The sequence below is a fragment of the Bemisia tabaci genome, chromosome 10 (genome assembly GCF_918797505.1).
Source record: "Bemisia tabaci chromosome 10, PGI_BMITA_v3".
In the NCBI taxonomy this organism is placed as follows: domain Eukaryota; kingdom Metazoa; phylum Arthropoda; class Insecta; order Hemiptera; family Aleyrodidae; genus Bemisia; species Bemisia tabaci.
Window position 1 is genome coordinate 36038822 of NC_092802.1, and position 20125 is coordinate 36058946.

The 20125-nt window shown below is 36.6% G+C and overlaps 1 protein-coding gene across 1 annotated transcript; it reads right to left on the bottom strand.

Annotated features, from left to right (window-relative positions):
* Positions 1–1867: 1867 nt before the first annotated feature.
* Positions 1868–14738, bottom strand: TH1 (negative elongation factor complex member TH1). Its single transcript, XM_019045791.2, has 11 exons — positions 14511–14738; positions 12881–12996; positions 12018–12127; positions 11095–11204; positions 9601–9989; positions 8940–9127; positions 7701–7956; positions 6607–6817; positions 5538–5678; positions 4092–4221; positions 1868–2426 (listed from the first exon to the last, which is right to left on the bottom strand). Exons 1-11 carry the CDS (start codon positions 14571–14573, stop codon positions 2392–2394), a joined length of 1749 nt encoding a protein of 582 aa, XP_018901336.1. The 5' UTR covers positions 14574–14738; the 3' UTR covers positions 1868–2391.
* Positions 14739–20125: the final 5387 nt, after the last annotated feature.

The window sequence follows — 20125 nt, forward strand, 5'->3', positions numbered from 1 at the left end:
TGATTAATTATTCTACCTATGATAACTGTTGTTGTTGTTTTGTTGTTGAATTTTCTAGAATGTATGATTTCCTTTTTTTAATAAAGATTAATTAAACCATCAAAAACAGAAGAAAGTCATTTGAAAATTCAAATTTTCGTTTCGGGACACTTGAAGCTCCTAAAATCAAAACCTGCAATCTCCGTTGTGCTGTTGAAAAATTTGGCAATTGTTAAAATTTATTATAAGGAAGGAAGGTGAGTTTCCATTTGCATACTTCCTCATGAATTTTCTACGTGTACGTTTGCAGGGATATTATAAAAGTATTTTACGTACAAAGTCTTATTGATTACTCCTTTTTAAAAATTAAAACATCTTCCCAATTTTTCGACATCGGAATAGAGATTGCAACTTTGATTCACGACGCTTCACTTAAAACATGTACATCTTTAGTAACCCCTAAAGTATGACTGACTTGAAACTGAAGTTGATAAAAAAGTGAGTGATAGTCAAACGCTAAAAAGATTTTGAAGACACATCCAGAATTCTGCAAAATTTTGGCACCAAGGCTGCGTGTCAAGTATCTGATGTTCCACCTCACCTAACCAGACATAGTCTAACAGACATTACCTACAAACTCCACCAAAAAATTGATTTTACACCTACAAATTTGCTGGGCATCATAAACTAGAAGCTTCCAGTCAAATTTGATGTTTTTAGGTCTTGGACAAAATTAATTTCATAAATAATGGCACTGCTTACTGTGATGGCGCAAAAATAAACATTTCTGGTGAACATTTTGGGAAAATTTTGGTAAGTTCAAAGTGGGCAAGATTTTCAAATCGGATGAAACTATCATGTTAAATATCCGTCGATGTTGGCAAGAAATAAAAAACAAGCAGTTCCAACGCCCAAGCGTTGGAGGGCGCTTCTTTGACAAAGCATATTACTACCAACTTATGTACCCGAAGACTGACGAAGATGGAATTTAAAGTGGGATTCTTTATCCGCAAAACTCATCAAAACTTCAAATCGACCGCGAAGATCTGATGCTCTCCACAGGCACTTTGTGATGAATATAAGTGGGTGGTGAATGGAAACATAAAGGATGCACTGTAAATCAGACGACGGGAAAGAGTGGCGGAACCTCTAAAGCTGGTGCGTCAACGCGATCTAGCGGACAGCGGCGTCGCGACGCCGCGAGGTAGGCGCGCAGGTCGCGGGGAGCGGGCCGGTGTCTCCGCTAACTGGAGTTGGGGGTCCTTATTCATTCTCTTGGTCCATAACATAACCTTAAACCTTCCGCTCAATGCCGCAAACAGCTGACGTGTCGATGCTGCGCCAAGAAAATGAACCAATCACAATGTAGCACAGTAATACGTCACTAAAATGAAGAGATCACGTGACTGTTCGTAATATTTTCAAATCGATCTGAAAGTACTGCCTCGGATATAAGTATTTAAAGCATAAGGCGGCCCTAAAATACTTTAACCAGGTAATACGTCCGTGCGAGATTGTTATGCTTAAAACCAAAACATTTCACGAAAACTTTTACGAATACCAGATGCAGAAAAAAATCTAATTTTCCCGGGTGTACCAGAATGGCGTCATTACCCATAAGGCAAAAGGGCATGTAGTATAGTACATGTTACATCGGGGGAGTCGAACGGTTGGAAAGGGCGCATCTGGTACCCAGAAGCGCCCAATTATGATGTCTTTACGTGGAGGATTCTTGAAAGATAAACTGGCAATGAAATTGATAGAAAACCAAAAGGAAAAGAAATATCTGTGACCGTTGCATGTACAGGTAACATAACATTTCGATGCAAAATAATAACTTCAAGATCACTCCAAAGTTGCAAAAATGTATGAAAACGAAACAAATCAATTCAAACTATAACTGAACATAATTTTATTTTTAGTTTACAAATATTATTCTACAAGAATAATCTAAAGTCTAATCACAGCCTTGTTCAGAAACTCTGAAATAACATGAGTCTCTTCGCCGAAAGCTACTCAGTCAAGTTTCAGTTTTAGTTACAAATTACATTAAGATAATCAGATATGATTTTTGAAAGTTGGCAGCACTGCTTTACTCCATTTTAAATGTATGGGAAACAAACGATTCTAACAGAAGGAAGTTACCTAACCTGGAATCAATATTTATGATGAGTTTTTGAAAAGGGGAGTATACGATGTTGCTAACGTGCAAGAATCATCACTGAAGTTAATCCAGGAGTATTTTGAATTATCTTACAAACTTTCTCTAGGTACAAAATGTCATTTTCTCACCAGCACAATTCCTAAAGAATTATGGTTCATTTGGTAATACATAGCAAAATATACTCACTAATTTTCCATTAACCAGCTGTCGGAGAATTCAGTGTCATAATGGGTTCGTAATGAACAAGCTCAATGAACAACCATAAAGTGATGCTTACAGTGCACTGAAAAATGAAAACAAAAAGGTTACCATAAAAATTAAGAGAGTGAAAAACACACATGAGAGTTCTTCATTGCAACATACATCATAGGCTAAAGCGATGCTCAAGAGACAAATTCATTTCGATGACTAAAGTCGAAAAACGCACATCTCAAATTGCATCATCACAAATTTCTATTCATATTTTACTGTACTGACTGACCAAAAGTTTCTTTTAACATTTTTTGTGAACTTTTTTTCACTTACTCTAAAAAAAAAGAACACAGAATTGCAAGGACAAATCCTGCTCAGTTTTCTTCGAAAAAAATAAGACGTCATCAGAAATTTTTAAAAGCTCCAATTGAGATAAGCTTTTTCTGCATTAAGCCATCGATTATAACTACAAATATGAATAGGTTGAACAGTGCTGTTGAAGGGGTTGACTATCAAAGTTTATGAAGCTTTGATTTTTCTTTTTGCCTATGTTGAACTCGGGGGCTGCAAGTTCTGATGTGTAAGACGTACGTGAAAAAGGAAAAACTAAAATGTCGTTAACTCTAATAGCACACTCACATGCAGTGTGAGTAAAACTACAAATATCAAAAAAAAAAAAAATTGCGTTGATATCTGTTCTCTCACCACGAAAATTTGGTGACAAAAAATTTAAAAACAAGACCTCATAAGAATTCAAGTTCGCATCACAGTTTTCATGACATTTTGTGCCTCCAAAAAAATTTCTACGACACTTCCGTTTGCTTACATTGTCGTCTTTCAAATGTCAGAAGCAACTGTAACATTCTCTGATCATAAATTTTAACAGAGAAATTATTTCCCAGAACATTTGTCATTGACTCAAAAATAACAGTTATTGTTTGGCAATTAATCGTGGTTCAGAATTGCGAGATAAGCTAGGAAGATAAAAATGCACAGGATAATTAAACACTTTCCATCATGAGAGGAGCAACATTTTATTATCCTGCGATAGCCTGAAATGTTAATCTGTGTGTAGAAGGGGGAGAAAAACAAAAAGAAAAGACTACGCCCACGATATCAAGAAATTCAGCCCAGTCTGAATTTGAATATTTTTTGATATGATGTTCCTTGTGGCCTCCTGAGCACAATGAGCTTTAAAATCGAACTTTCTCCAATTATTCTCGAGAAAAACGGGACTGAAAAGTGAATTTTTATGTTGTTTTTACGCATAATATCTGGTAGAGATGTTGCAACATTATATTTGTGATTGAAGAGATCTTTTGTCCCCTTGCAGACTGGAAAGATAAGACAGATGAAAAGATTTTAATTCTTCAGAACATTGAGAGCGTGCAGCGTAGTGTTCAAGCACACACAGTAACAGTCCCACGACTCCATTACAAAGCACGAATAAGTGGGCAAAAAAATCACTTTTCAACCCTTCTTTTCTCCAGATTGTCACATGAAGAGTTCGATTTTAAAAGCTCATCATGCTGAAGATGTCGTGAAAAACATCATATCAAAAAATATTGAAGTTTAGCCGGCACCAAATTTTTTTGTATTGTTTACGAAGTCTTTTTAGAATTATTAGATAGCTATTTTGGAGTGAAAAAATCTAAGAACTCTGCTTCTATCATCATGATTCCATCTTTGTACAAAAGCATTAAAAGGATGAAATGATAAATGAAACATGAAATGAAAGTAACTTTGAAAGACCTACCAATGAACTCTGAAACGGTATCGTTTTCACCCTCTCCTCGCATGGTACCGGTAATTTCTTCATTTTCAACAATCGGAAGAAACAGCTGCACAAATTCTGGAGTGTATGGAGGTGCAATGGCTTCTAACACCTAAGAAAAAGCACAGAAGAAAGTGAAAAACGGCAAAAAAACAGGATCTATTTGGCTTGAGTACGCTTAGGCAGTTTTAAAAGTTCAGGAAGGGCTTTTTCCTCATCTTTGGAATTTTGTTAATCAAAGAGTAACACATATTATACACTAAAAAGTGAAGAAACAACTTAGTCAGCCAAACATACATGGTGAAATAAAAACTTAATTTGGAGAAGGGCTGCAGACGTGCTGAAGATACAAAAAATAAGACGCAAAAAAACGGGGACGTTTTGAGTTAATTACAACCTCATTTTCAATCAAAAAGAAGAAAGCAAAAACTTAAGTTGTTGATTTGCTGTCATTACAAGACTGAATCTGATTATGAAGTAAACAGACCTGACCCAGTGCAGAAAAACCAAGGCACGTAAAGATTATCTGAAAGTTGGAAATTTCATCACCAGCTCCTTCTGGCAGATTGATGGCTCAATTTTGTCTACTTGAAAATAGGGTTGCAATCAAATCGAATCGTCCTTTTTGTTTCTAATTTATCTTTTGAATTTCACAGCCTCAGTCTTTCCCCCGATTAAGTTGATATTTCACTATAAACTAAATCCATAATGATAACACACTACAGGAACAGGTAAAAACCTTCACTGCCAAACTGATCACAGTAACTGTTGTAATAATGAGACGTTTTCATTGCAATAGAAGCACTTTCTAAGGGCTATGGGCACTCCAAAGACTAAATAGAGAACTAATTATGTAATAAACCAATAACAAGCACTAGCATCACTCCCATCAGCAGAAACTTTGGTTTGAAGCGTTCACGTTCCACCGTTCTTTGGCATATCTCTCTAGCTTGACATAACAATTTTGAAAAAAACTTTTTGGTTTTGAAGGTATAAGGTAACCAGTGCTAAGTACTAGTTGAGTTTTATTTGATCGCTCTACAGTGGCGTGGCGTAAATTGCGATGTATCGATTGATATGCCATTTAAACCTATGGTAAAGAGTCGATAATTATGGTGTTCACTGCGAACGCCCTGTTTATCGATCCTTTTCCATAGGTTTAATTGGCATAACAATCGATATATCGCAAAGCACGCCACGCCACTGTCGCTCTACTTTTTCCTGTCTCTCTGCACCGAGACGTATTGGAGTCTTTTCTCTCTAGTATTACTTCAGTTTGGAGAATTCCATTATTTGTCTCTGTTACTATGAGTCATATCCGACCATTTCGATAGTTTATGCTACAGCTATCGTGAACATCATTACTTTCAGGTGCAGTTATAAAAGATACGTTAGGGTAGAAAATTACTGAAGTCCATCCTTACTTACCTCTGTAACAAAATAACGAATAAGAGAGATATCTGTGTCTCCTCTTTTCCAACACTGTTTGATATACTTGACGACAGGTACAACACATCCTCTACATAATAAATTAACCATTCGATCAAGCAACATTTTTCGTAATTCCAACTGTAAAAGTTAAGACAAGAAACTGTTAGAAAATCTCATGTTCGCTTCATCACTGGAAATGAGGTTTGAACTCAAATAAGGCTTTGCTGCGCGTAAAAAAAAGAAATGTTAAAACATTAGATTTTAAATTTTCAAAGTTGGTACCTATTTGAAATAAACTAGATTTAAGTGCTGGAATTTTGTTTACAAACTGAGAAAATTAAACAAATGTATTAATGATGTTAATTTATTTGAAAAAACTTAAATTATCGATGGCTAACGAATAATGCTGCCTTAGTGACAATTTTAACAAAAATGAGTGGGCAACTTTGCCATATTCTTTAGTATAAAATACAATAGCTGATGATTTTAGTTTTTTTTTTCCAATTCTGTAGGGGAGCACTTCAATGACACTGTACTGTTTGAAAAAATTGCAAATCTAACCTTAAAATTACAAAATGGCGAAGTTTTATCTTCGCTCTGCAAAATCGGCCGTTTGGTTGGCCGGCGGTATTGTTCGATGGCCATTGATATGTATGACAAAAAATTAAACGAAATAGCTTGAATAAAAATAAAATGAGTCAATTTCTTGTCTAAAGAGTCAATAAAAACTTTTAACTTTCTTTTTATTGAGGTGCTGGAATTTTGTCTCAAAATGGAAAAATTGAAGCAAAAGAATAAATATGATATTGATGATGCTTTGGCATCTTTTCAAAATAAACAGCTGATAGCCTTCATTAGTTGAGGCACTTTTGATTGTAGTTCAGAAATATCCTCTTAGGTGCAGATGTATCTGTCAGAAACGTATACTCTTAAGGTTTACTTTTCCAAAACCTCAATTTTGAAAGAAAATCAGACTTCGCACCGTTTTTTAAGGAAACTCTTTGATTAAGCGCTTCTTAATGTTGATTTTATAAATCATGGGGAATAAAATCAGGAGTATTTTTACCTGTACAAGGATTTCCAGCTCATCTTGCTTTGACTCGAATAACTGAATGAAAAGTTTCAGAACTGTGTGATGAAGAAGCGAATGACAGCTGACAACTTCATCCAACAGAGCCAAATGTATTGGCGTATGCTCTGTGCACAGTTTGAAGTAGCTGGGCTCCGTAACCGTACACTCAACCCACCGAACAACTCCGACAGAGACAACTGGGTATCTATAACATGAAATGTGAAAGACTAAGCTATGATGAAACATGACAGAAAATATGACATCTTTTAAATGGTCTTGTAGGGTTTCTATGATGTCTCCATTTTTTAATCCCTAACTTATTTTGCTTTTCCCAGACTTGGAAAAAAATTCCAAATTCCTTGACCTTCCACCAAAACTTCCACTTAGATTTTGTTATGATGGTTTTTTCTTAGCGTTAGATAAAATTTTCAATTACAAAAAATACAAAAGAAATGCGGGTACAATTATGAAAAATACAATAGACACACGATCACAAGTACAAAAAATACAATAGAAATGCAGGTAACAAGACCAAAAATACAAAGGATTCAACGCGAAATGTTTTGGCTGACCTCATGGCCATTCTCAATTGGACAAAAATAAAAAAATATGAAAACTAATAAAAAACTTGTGGGACCAGGGATCAAAGAAAATAATTCCTAATCAAAGCTTTTCATTCTGTTTTCCTATAAATTTGAAAAGGAAAAACTAATTTCAGATTCCTTAACTCAGTCAAAAATGAATTTCTCTGATCCCTGGCAACACAAGTTTTTTCATTACTTTATTTTTATTTACTATATTTTTCCATTTTTTTTGTTCAGTTGAGAATGGTCAAAAGGTCCACTAAAACCTTAGGATTTTACTTTTGGTCTTTTTGCCTTGCCTTCCGTGTTTCCACAATATTTATTGTATTTCTGTTGTAAATGTCAAGGGCTGCTATAGAATCTTTGTCTCTCATTGATATTTCAAGTTGAATGAGACTGACAATGAACGGAAAAAAATCAAAAGTAAAACTTCTGTTAAAGACAAACATACCTAATGCAGTGGTACAAGGTGTTAATTTCTGCGATTAACTCATACATACATACCTAATGCAGTGGTACAAGGTGTTAATTTCTGCGATCAACTCGGATGAGCTTTTATTTGTGTTGCAAATGTTGTGAACTTTCTCAACTGCTTGCATGGTTGGTTTTAATTCTTCTTTGATAATTTTCCGTGGACCAGTTTTCTTGCTAGCAGGGACTTCTACTACACTTGCAGCGTATGCAAGCAAGTAAATATACTTCGGTTTATGCTCTTGGTTTAGTTTAACGCCAGGTTTGAATAAAGCGTCTGCGAGTAATTCTGAAAATAAAATTGTCAGAATGAAGCTGTAAGGAGGGAAAGTAACTTACACATAGATTAATTTAGACAGTTAAAAAAGCAAAAATATTGAAAACGAATGAACATGCCATTTTGTGAGGAGGTGCCTATCTAAAATTAACAAAAAAAAATCAATTATAATATTTGTAAAAAAAATTGGAAAATAGTTTAGAATTCTCTCTTGGGGTTTTTATGGGTCTCTTTGAACTGATTTTACATATTCTGTGGAACCCTAAATCTTTGGGAAACTGTTTTAAATTTGAATCAAATGAAGATTCTAATACATTAATAAATATAGGCATCGCTTTATTCCTATTGGTGGGTCTGTGAGAGAGTTAGGACACCAAGAGAGTGTGATTTGATACATTTCTTGCAATCAATCATGATTTTATCGATTCGGCTCCAAGCAAACTGATAACTCCCTTCAATGTCCATGATGAGAATGAATCGTTACGGAAGGTCCTGATTATTTGCTGGAATTGGTACCAGAAGCAATTCCAATGGTTGAACTTACATGCGATCTTGCCTGCGCATAATCTCAACCATGAAAAACAAACTAAAGTATGAGGTACAATGGAAATGAAAAACTCCATGGTGAATAATTAGGAAGGGTTCACTTTTATAAAAATGGCCATTGTTCATTAACACCGAAAAGGACTATTGAAGCTTAGAACATTGGTTTGACCACTTTTTTTTGCTTGTTTTACTTCCAATAAAACTTCCTCTGAGAGCCAAAGATAAACAGACATATCTGGGACTGTGGCCACATAACAGCTGACAATCTTTGATCAGCACTGTCAAGAACTGATTTTGATTCCCTTGGAAATATTCAGAATTCGCTAATTTAGCTGCTAAATCTCATATCCATATACATTATTGTACTTTTTACAGTAGACTTTAGCGGCATTTTTATTTTTATCATTGCCCTTGATTTTTCCCGAGAGGGTTAGTAACAAGATACCAACCTAAGAACTGAGGAGTTCTGATGAGTTCAACAGGAGGTGGGTCTTGTCCGGAATAATTTCGGAACAGCATGAGAATGTCTGCTGGGTTCAAACTGTTCCTGGATAACATGGATGAAAGGGCAGAACATGCTTGCGCATAGGAGGCTGCACCATTTAGGGCCATGATAATTGGTGTGACATCCTGGTGGCTGAAAAAAGGACAATGTTGAACATTAAAAATGTAAGAATTAGAAGTTCAGAATTAATCCATTGAAAGAAAACTTTTAATTAAAAAAAAAAAAAAAGACTACAAAGTGAGGATGAAAAGTTTCTCTAGAGCTTAAAGTTATGTAACAAATTGATGGTAAAGCTACAGGAATGCATAATTCCATTTGCGATGTTGGTCACTTCCCATCATACTTAATACAGTCATTCATAGCTGAATATAGTCTGCAGACATTAACAATACTGAGCTTCAAAAAGGAAAAGTAATTGACAGACTCTATTGGCAGGACCAAATACTTTACTTTGCAATTTATCTTTTTACAATGCTTTTCAGCATAGAAAGTTTGATGATAGTGAAAAGTGAACATAAACTCCTTTGAGTTTCCGTGTTTAGGGGTTTGTCCCCCACGATATGTATCTAATCTAATCGAAGAAAACATACAAAAACATTTCTTACTTATTTTGGGCGCACTTCGTGATTTCCTGGGCTAATCTTTTCATATTAAAGCCCCCTTTCGGCTCCTGTGACAGGACTTGGAGTAAGACTAAACTGTACACAAAAGTGTGTTGACCATGACACACCATTTTAGCGCACTCCTCGACACTGCTCTGCCAGTCTTCAGTTGCTTGGAGAAATCCGGAAATGGATGTTTTGAGCACTCGCGAAAAAACTTCAATCTGCTGAGCGGCGGTGGAGATGCTCGTGATCTCACCTTGAAAACCAGCATCAGATATTAGTTTGATGGTGAAGTTTAACATCAGACAGTCGGGATACTCTTCTGCAAGGCGGTAAATTAATGAGCGCCAGGTTTTGTGCTCGATCATTTCTGTTAACCAAGCAGGCGTCTGAAAAGGAAAATGAAAAGCACGATTATTTTTAATTCTGAATAAAAATATGAGAATCAACCATTAGCAAAAGAGGCCATTAACAGTGCTGAAGTTGAATTTTTCCAAGATCCTTAACAATGCAGATTCTTAATCTGAAGAATTAATCTCCTCCGAATGCCTTAGTCCATGACATAGGGATAATGTTTGAGTTTGTGACGGGGTGTCCCCCTACCCCTTCACTTTTCAAAATTTTAGCCTGCCAAGTAGCGCTAGTGGTCGCGTGGCGGCTCTTAGCACTACTCGGCTCCCCACTCTTCGCTTTGATTTTGTTCTTTGACCTCAGAGTACGTGCTGCTGTTCGGTTTTTTCGATTTTACGGCAGATTCCCTTTCCTTTTTAAAAAATGTAAGTCAAATTTAGTCTGCCCTGACGGGGGGGCTAAACCCGTCAACTTAGCTTTCTTTATTTTGTGTTTTTATTCGTTTGTTGAGTTTGTTCCGACATCGCTTGTCTGCTCTATTCCTTGTCCTGTTCGCCTTCATCAGTATTCACTCGTGTTCTTCTTTTATCTCAAAACCCCTGTTTCGATGGGCTTTTCTTCTCAGCCGGGAGAGGAAAGATTCCAAGTTCTATGTAATGAATTACAATTTTTTTTTTAAAAATTCAATGTTGAAATTTTTGGATAACACCAAAAATAAGAGACATGATCTGCAGAATTTCCATTATTTCTGTACTTTCCGATTCCCTAACTTTCTCTTGCTTTCCCCTGACCTTCGAACAAAACTTCCACTCAGATTTTTTTCTTTTTAATGATGCTGACTTCTGCTAGACGCTACTTACAAAATTCTCTGACTTTCTAGGTTTTCCAGACCGCCAGAAAACCAGGATTTGTTTGAAAAAACCATGAGAATCTCTTAAAAATTAAATTAAAAAAAGAAACCTGAGAAATTTTAGCTGCCCTGTGTTCAGGAATTCTTTTCGTAATGCATTCTTTCTGTGCCCTTTGTGATGAATTTTGTCTTGAGGTAATTTTTATAACAATCAAATACTTTTTATTTTAGAATGTAGGACAATGCAATATTTTTAAACAATAACTTCAAAGCAAGGATAAACTCAAACAGACCTCTCCTTCTTCTGAGAAAATAGTGTCAGCTTTCTTTGGATCAAAAGTCTTCAAAATCATATCTTTTAAATGATTTTCCACCATGGCTTGCACATCGTGTACTTTAACTCCTGGAAAATTACAAAAAAGAAGTGAGACTCACTGGATATTTCACAGAAAATGACTCAATGATACAAATGAAAAACTGTACAACAGGATATGCATTTTACAATCAATGCTCGAAAAAATTACCACAGATTAGTCATGAGAGCTCGCATTTCGAAAATTGTTAACTTTCATCAGCATGTTGAAGCTCCTCTGGCATACCTACTTGCATTTTCTTTGGAAACACTTCAACATCCAAGCTCAGATTGAAGTGAATGACTTCTATGTGGTGGCGGTAGCAAAAAAAATGGTGAAATCTTAAATTTTGTGAGCTTTTAAGAGAAAAATTAGGTAGGCAGGTATGCACAATGCTTCCTATTTTCTCTTCAAAATTTCACAAAGGAAACTAATCAAACAACAAGAAGTCTGAAAATCAACTCTTGAATAATATAAATGTGTTTTCAATTAACACTAGTGCTAATGGAAAAAATGTAAATAAAGTCTTTTGAATTGTATAATCCAACATCCTTTTGATCTATGTCATAAATACTTGTTGAAGTCTCCTTAAGGAGTTGATTTCAGTACTTCCCGTTGTGTGAGTCATTTTTTATGTTAGATTTTGAAGAGAAAACATGTGACGTTTTCTTTTAGTTCAGACCTTGTTTAGTCTCCAATCGAATCTACAAAAAGAATTCTTGGGAAAACTATTTAAAACTATGCATATTTCGGCTTAAATGATGAAAATTATGAATTTACTTGACACCATGAACTTATTTAGCCCTGGAATCTGATAGTTCAATCAATTTTGTGTGTAATTAGTTTATTGGAAATCGCAATACCTCCGAGGATCAGCCACTCTGCGACTAAATTGGCCATTTGAGCGACAGCTTTGTAATTTTGAGACAACAATTCTATGACTTGCTCCGGATTACCTCCAGCTTGAAAATATCTATTTGAAAAAAAAAAATACCAATAGTATTAAATAATGGAAAAGGAGGAGTGTGAAGCCATTGAAAACTTTGAGTGAAATGTTTTAATTTTGAACGACCCTCATGTATTACAACTTGACAGGCTGCCTGGCAAATGCAGACTCACTCACTATATAGCTCTGGAAAATAATGAGAAAATATTTAGTAAAAAGTAGAGAACTCAAACAAACAAGGGATACATAATAATAATTAAACATTTAAAAAAGGCATCCACTTCAAAACTTTAAAAAAATTCCAAAGTTTGATAAAAAAAAATCTGATGACAGTCGGGAATTCTTTGTGATCTTATGTTTTTTTGGTCTATCTTAAAACTGAAACAGCATAATATTGTTACCTGCTGAGAGAGCTCATGGAAATTAAATGAAAGAAATAAATAAAAAAACTAATTTCTCTCTCATATTTTGATTTTTGTATTTCCAGTGCATGTAATTTCTTCTGCATATAATTTTGACGAGAAGATTTATTCTGTGGTGTTAAAGGTTCTCACCCTGTTTAGAGGCTCGTTTAAAAGTCTTAATGATAATAATTTCTTATCTCCTTCTTTTGCATGAATCTAATGAAGGTCAAAAATAATAGTGATTTTCAATGATAGGTTTATTATTTTATACCACACACCCGAAGGTGCTGAACACTAAATTTAATCGTACTACTATTCCAGTTAGGTATTATGGAATAACATGTGAATTAAATTATTTTTCCTTTGAAAAACTCACTTTTTCAATTGCGAAAAAATCCCTGGCTCCATTATATAATCTGGCGTGCTGAACTTCTCCAGACACTCTTTCAGCACTTCCTGCGGATTTTCCATACCTTCATCGCCCGCATCAGACTGAAAAACAAAAAATCTCCATAAGCCAAATAGATAATGGACAACAAGAAAAAAGTATCGTATGATAGTAAAGTACAGGGATTATCATGCTCAGATGAGCTGATTCCCCCTATAATGATATATAATTATATGTCGACGGTGCAAGTTGGCAATCACGTAACTCCATTTACGACATCGCAGACTTCCTGTCATATTTTATTTTTTAAACGGAAAACTACTCAACAGCAATTCCTCGTAGGTAACTGTCGTGAATATTCTTCTCTGTGCAAAGAAAATTCTGCAAAAACTTCAAGGAATGATGTCAATTTGTTCTCCTTTAAACAAATAACATAGAAGTGGAGATTTTCAGACACCGCAAACGAGACATGTGACTGCCGACTGACACTGTCGATATCAATAATTTCCCCTAATTTCACTTTTACGCTGAATTTATGGCGTACATTGCAAGATTGCCTACGTACTCTATCTGAATTATTCGTGTCTCGAACCGCAATCTGTTTGTCCTAAATGCGTTGGAGCTGAATGTAATTCATCGCGCTTTCTGGCGCGGTTAAAGTGGAGTGTGGAGGGCTGAGGTCTTTGGGTTGCAAGACCCGGGACGTTCCACTCTGTCTGGGCCGCAATTGGTATCTGGTTCCTGGGAGTGGGCCTGGAAAACCCCCCTGGCCCGCCGGATCTGGGGGCACTTCGGTTCCCCCTCAATCCAGTGCGGGAGAAAGCAGATTTTCACTTCCATTTTAAACAAAAAATATAAAAAAGTGGAGTGTGATCTATACCCTCGATCAGGTCAAAAATCTTGGCAGATTATGAATTGTTAGCCAAAGAAAGGACAATAGCCCCTGTGCATGAGCCCAAGAATCAATCTGGACCAAAAAATTAGCAAAACTCAGAGAAACGATGTCGGGGTCCTGCTGGGAAGAAAATCTCACATTCGATACAGATATCGAATGCTGTATCGAGTGCGAAGTTTTTTTTCCAAACAGGATTCTGCCTCCATTTCTTTGAATTTTGCCAATTTTGGTACACCAAGAACGATTCTGTAGATTCATGCGCATGGGGTACCATCCTTTTCCTGGTTAAAAATTTAAAATCTGCAGAGATTCTTGACGAAATTGATGCAAAATATTGCATGCCAGTTCCGATGTCAGAAACCTTGACGAATCACCTTCACCTGTGGCCACCGGAAGAGATAGTAGTGCTAAGTTCACACAAGCCTTTTACTGACAAAATCCTCCCTACTTTTCTTGTGTTTCCTGCACTGTGGCTCCCTGTGAAATATGAGGACTATATGAATTAGGTGGGCACACTAGTTGTTTGTTTGTAATTGCTACCGTTGATAAGACGACTGTCATATTGTAGCTCTCCTGAGAGAATCAAATAAGAGGAGTAGCATAAGGGGCTCAGTTTATTAATGAAAAATGACTGAAATTTGCGATTATCAATGCAACAATTCTACTGGTTCTTAATATATTATAATTTGAAAGAGACTGGATTAGAAAATAGAGAACTCTAACCTCCGCATCCATTGCATCGTTGTCTCCATCCCAGTTCTTGTCATCATCATAATCGTCATTCATGATGGAGAAAGAAACAAATTTAACGGAAAGATGAACAGATTATCAATAAAGACGAGAAATAAAAAACACCAAAACACTGTGAGGAAAAACTCGTTAGATAATCACCGAAAAGGCAAAACTGTCGCTCATGTAAACAAAACTTTCAGTTTCTAATTGTAGTTTCTGACTATGCTCACAGAGCGCGCCTGACGATCGTGTTGCGTATGTATGGTTGCCATTGCCGCTTTTGAAGGCGCCATGCTTACGAAAAATCTCCATTCGATATACACCCAATCGAATATTTTCATCATATGTTATAGAGATATTTTCATCATATCATTTTATAGAGGTTTTCATCGCTACCAGAGATGAAAAATGAAATCTCAGAATTTTTTTTTTTTTTTTTTCAAAGCTAGTCTCATGATGACTTGATGGGATTTTCAGGGGCTCAGTGTAACTTGCTTAAAAAAAAAAAAAAAACCCTTTTGTCGATTCAAATTACATTTTAAAATAAAAAAAAAAATACAATTTTTTAAAAAATTTAAATTTTTCGAGAAAAGTGTTCATAGTACCAAAAGTGTTAGAAAAAGTGTGCAGTATGCTACAAGCTGCAACGTAGTTTTGCTGAAAACAACCAGGAATTAAAAGACAGATTCTGAAGTTTGCTCAGTGATATTTTTTCCCCAAAGTGAGTTTACCTATACGATGTCTAGAGTTTCATGATATCTTGAAATATCACAAAAAAATGCGAGAAATATTTCAACTCATGAAATCTGATAAAAGTCTGTGTCTCTGTCTGATACAGTTCCTTTCATCTTGTTCAGGGGCGCATCGGGGCTGAAAAATGTAGGTACCGAGGAGGGGGGGGAAGCCCTTAGGGCTCTAAGAGCTTTTTTCCGAACACATATGAATAAGAAAGGCAAAATGCCACGCAGTATTACTTTTTTGCCATGTCAAGTGCTCACTAAAATCGAACTCCTACCACTTTTGTCAATACATATTTTCAAATTTTCCGGCTCTTGTACAGGGTGGCAAAATTTCATGAAAAATGAAATCTTGAAATTTCACATCAAATATTTCAGAAATGAAAGATATTGAAAAGTATCGGTTCCTTTTCATGTTTTGCAAAATGTAAAAATTGTGACTTTCTGCTATTTTGTGTGTTTGAGTGCGGGTTGCCCGGTTGCATTCTGTAGCCTCCCTTAAAAATATGAAATATTTCACAGCCACGTGAAATTTAATGAGATATTTCACTGAAATTTCCAATCTTTCATTTCTTTCTTACGTTTCATGCCAATGCGACTTTACTCGGAAAATGTTAATATTTTCCTTCAAATTTTAATATTTTTCCTGAATTTTCTTTTACAAATTTTCGTTTGCTTCTTCATCTAAAATATCTGAAAATTTCAAGGAAAAATACGAATGACTTTTCTTAATAATACATGTATTATCCGGAGAAATTAGGCAACTCTCAAATGATCATACGGTGCTCTTCCTTAGTAAGGCAGTACTAGTATCAATATTTTACAATTTTTTGGTTCTTGTTCCTCGCGTCCAGTGAGTTCAACCAGTTTAGGGTTTTAAGACTCTGGAGTTCAAGTCCGCAGAAAAAAATACAAACATGAAGAGGAGGCTCTTCTCAGATTTACTTTTCATCTATGCCGAGGGCTTTTGGAAATCAAATTTCATCCGTCATCATTAGTGTTTGTATTCAGATATGACATTTGTGCGTTGACAAGTGTGACGCTCTTATCGAAAACGCCCGGCAGGGGAGCAAAAAATACTTCGAAGCTAGCTATGTTGCGTATTAGAGAATTAAAGGCGCCTCGGTATTACAGGGACGCGCTTGTCATCCTGTTTTTAGTCGTCCTTCCGAGTCCAAGCTAAGGATTTCTGCCGATAGATTTGCCCAGTTTTTTTATTGACAGCCTGGTGCAGTCGATCCTTAATTTGATTGGTGATATTTTGTCGATTCTTCAAACCTTTAGTGTTTTAAAAAACGAAAAAAAAATGTTGAAAAAACCTTGGTACTCATTCAAGTACTTTCAAGTAACTGCACGAGCCATGAATTCTGCAAGGTCACCTAAACTGATGTGGATGAAAATATAGTGGTAATGATTTTCCTGTTTTTCACCAGTGAAGCCGATAACTCAAGGTCATGAAAAGTAAATAAATTTTTATATTTCAGCTCCTTGTTTTTGAACGACTGGAACAAACTGCTTAGACCTTGTGACCTGAAGTTGGAAGGACGAGAAAGTTTTGAATGATTTCTCATACAAATCAGTCGGATTTTATTATATCAGTATATGTTACATACAGTGTTCCTTGTAAATTAAGTGAATCATATAGATCTGATCTGTCGAGTTCCTCTATCAACAATGGGCAAGTTTTTTCTCTTAATTTTCATATTCATTCATCTTAATACTTTCGGAGTCCATGGCATTTTCGATTTACAAAAACAAATTTTAATGGAGTACAGGTGGGAGTCCGCAACATCATTAGTGTTTAATGTATGTCGAGAGATAGCGGACAGAACCGAGCTACGGTTATTCTACATCGTAGAACTCGATTCGGACCCGTCTTTAAAGCAAATCCCTCAAAGTTTTCATGATATCTCAATTCAGACCATCTCAATATCTCATCAGAGTGAAATCAGTGGTTCGGTACTTACTGAGCACAGCAAAAATATGATATTTTCGGTCGATGATATTGGTGAGTTATTCGATTTGATTTTCTACACAATTTCACCATCCATCGAAGAGAATAACAAATCGCTAGGAAGTCTCGATTTCCACGAATGCCCGTTAAAGAGATCATTACCTCATTACTGCATACAATTTGATGGACGCGTTCTCTGGTCAGCAGAAAGGAAATCGTGTACTGAAGAGATACGAATTACATCTGGCGAACTGGAAAACCGCTCAATTCTGAGCGATTCAGTTTTCAATGCAACGCGTGGATTGTATTTCAACAAAATCTGGAATTCCAAAAACCACGTAATTTTCCTTTTGAAAAATGTTGGGTCCATTCCGGGAACTCTTCGCAACATGACGCTAAAAAATCGTGAGACTGATGTATCTGTCACTCTGATGTTCTGTTTCAAATTTTTTTGGCGGTTTTTCAAAGGCCACAAAGCCATCATTTGCCTCCCGGACGGATGCACGAGATACGATCCTTTCACGGAAAACCTCATCTCTTATCAACACCGAGACCGGACTGATGACGCTTTTTTCGAATTTTCCTGGAAGAACATGCACAAAAAGCCACTGAAGATTTTAGCAGACTTTTCTCAGAGTAAACCTCTGAAAGTTTCAGCTCGTCCAACGTGGAGCAGTTGGTACATATTCCAGGAAATCGTTCTGAGTCACCAGCGCGCTCTTTTAACTGTACGGTACAACTTGCAAACAACCCGGAAGATGACGGTGTGGAATTTTTTTTCGAGATAGAGGACGGTCAGAACCCAAGTAGCATTTTTCAACGGAAAAATCGCGATTTTATCGCCGATAAAGTCGCGATTATCCTCGATTTTATCGGCGATAAAATCGCTAGGATCATCAACATTTGAGCGATTATCCTCGATCTTTTCGCGATTTTATTGCGATTTTATCGGCCCGAAAAAATTGCGATTTTATCGCGATAAGATCGAGGATGATCGCTCAGATGTTGATGATCCTAGCGATTGATAAAATCGCCAAAAAAAAGGGGTTAAAGTTGTCAGCCGATTGCCGTTAGGTTCAGCCGTCAGGTCCTTTGACGAAGACGAGCGTAAAATCCCCGGAGCCTCCGCGGGGATTCGAACCCCAATCGCTACGGTGGAAGGCCAACACGTTGTCACTATGCTATGACCGCTATATGACTTCATGTGCGAATTGAAGCCTCTTATACATGGATCGGCGCTTCGCAACCTCACAACTTATGTCTTTGCGTTGACTGACACCGATTTTTCATTGGATTTTTTTTTTTTTTTTTTTTTTTTTTTTTTTTTTTTTTTTTTTTTTTTTTTTTTTAATTTTCCCTCCTCTGTATTTTATTTCATACCTTGAAATACGGTTGGTAAAATAAGGTTCTATTGGTAATCTCATCATTCTGTCTCTGTAAAATTACCAATAATAGTGAGATGGCAAAGTTACCGATGGACCTTGGGAAAAACGCCAATAGTTTTTATCGACTGTGGTAGAATTACCGAGATAAAATGGTAAAGTTACCGGGATTGATTACCAATAAAAGTGGTATTCTTACCTGAAAAAATCAGTAAAAATACCGGTTTTCAAGTAAGCTTACCAGTCTGTCTTTGTAACATTATACTAATAATTGATAAAAAAAAATGAGATGGTTAAGTTACCAACGGATCTCGGTAAAAACGGCGGCGGCGGAATAGAAAACATCTTTCATATGCGTCATTCATGCGTTAATGAAAAATTGCAATTTATTGCAATTTTATCTCTATAAAATCGCGTTCGATAATATCGCGATTTTGTTGCAATTTATCGCGATTTTTCCTCCTGATAATATTGCAATAAATCGCGACGTCGATAAAATCGCGATACATTCTCCAATTAAATCGCAATTTATCGCGATCACTGCTACTTGGGAAATTCGGCTTCGATTTGATTTCCTTTCAAAGTGGGATCGTTTTAGAAGGGACCGAGTACTCCGAGCTCGATTTCTCCGTCACGGTCGATACGGGCGCTCTGTGTATTGCCACCCCACACAGCGGGTACATGTCGCAAGGGTTGGTGATTTTCAAAAGTTTTACACCGGTCGTTTGGGCATCCATCTCAATCACGATCACCATCCTCGGTCTCATCCAATACTTTTTCCAACTTTCGCAGTGCGAAGTGTTCCGCCGCCTCTACACAAACGCAGAGATCGATTATTACAGAGATACCTCTTCCTTGTTGATAGTCTACGAGTACTTCATCTGTGGGAATCTCCCGTCTCTACATCTCGGTCGTCTTTTCACGGGGAAACTCCTCTTTTTAATCTTCAGTTTCTCTGCCTCCGTTATCTCTACAATCTTCCTGGGTAGTGTGATGACACTGCTCAGCGATAGAGTCATGTACCCGGAGATCGACTCTTTGAAGGCCTTGGAAAAGTCCCAGCTTTTATTCAAACTTTCGAGCAAGACAAACTGGAGACACTTAGTCTCCTCGATGAGTTGAACTACTCTCAGGAACTTAAAGGGCGATTGACGGATAATTTGCGTTTTTACGTTAATTATATCAGCAATGTTATATTTTCGGACGAGCGATGCATCGATGCCCTCAATGAAACCGAGTCTCCTTCGGAGATATTTCCAGCGGTTAAAGAAATCTTTGGAGATCTGCTCGAGGAGGCGGAAGAGAACGTTCGGTCGATGGCGGAGGCGGACTCCCTCCTGCTGAGTTTACCCTCGTCTTTCGCGTCGAAAGAAAACCTCCGCGTGAAACATCTGTTCAAAAATCAGTGGGTGGAGTATCATCTGATGGACGAATACATCATGACGCACCCGGTCATAATCTTATTTTTGAAGAATTCGTTTTACTTCGAGAAGTACAACCAGATGATCACTCGGTTTTTGGAAAGTGGGATTG

Bases quoted from the DNA above. Each gene is read 5' to 3' on its own strand.
- TH1 (XM_019045791.2), bottom strand. From the start codon at position 14,573: ATGAATGACGATTATGATGATGACAAGAACTGGGATGGAGACAACGAT. The intron at 7,957-8,939 runs GTTGGTATCTTG...TTTTATTTTCAG, and splicing joins CAGAACTCCTCAGTTCTTAG to AATTACTCGCAGACGCTTTA. The intron at 6,818-7,700 runs GTATGTATGTAT...TTCATGTTATAG, and splicing joins ACCTTGTACCACTGCATTAG to ATACCCAGTTGTCTCTGTCG.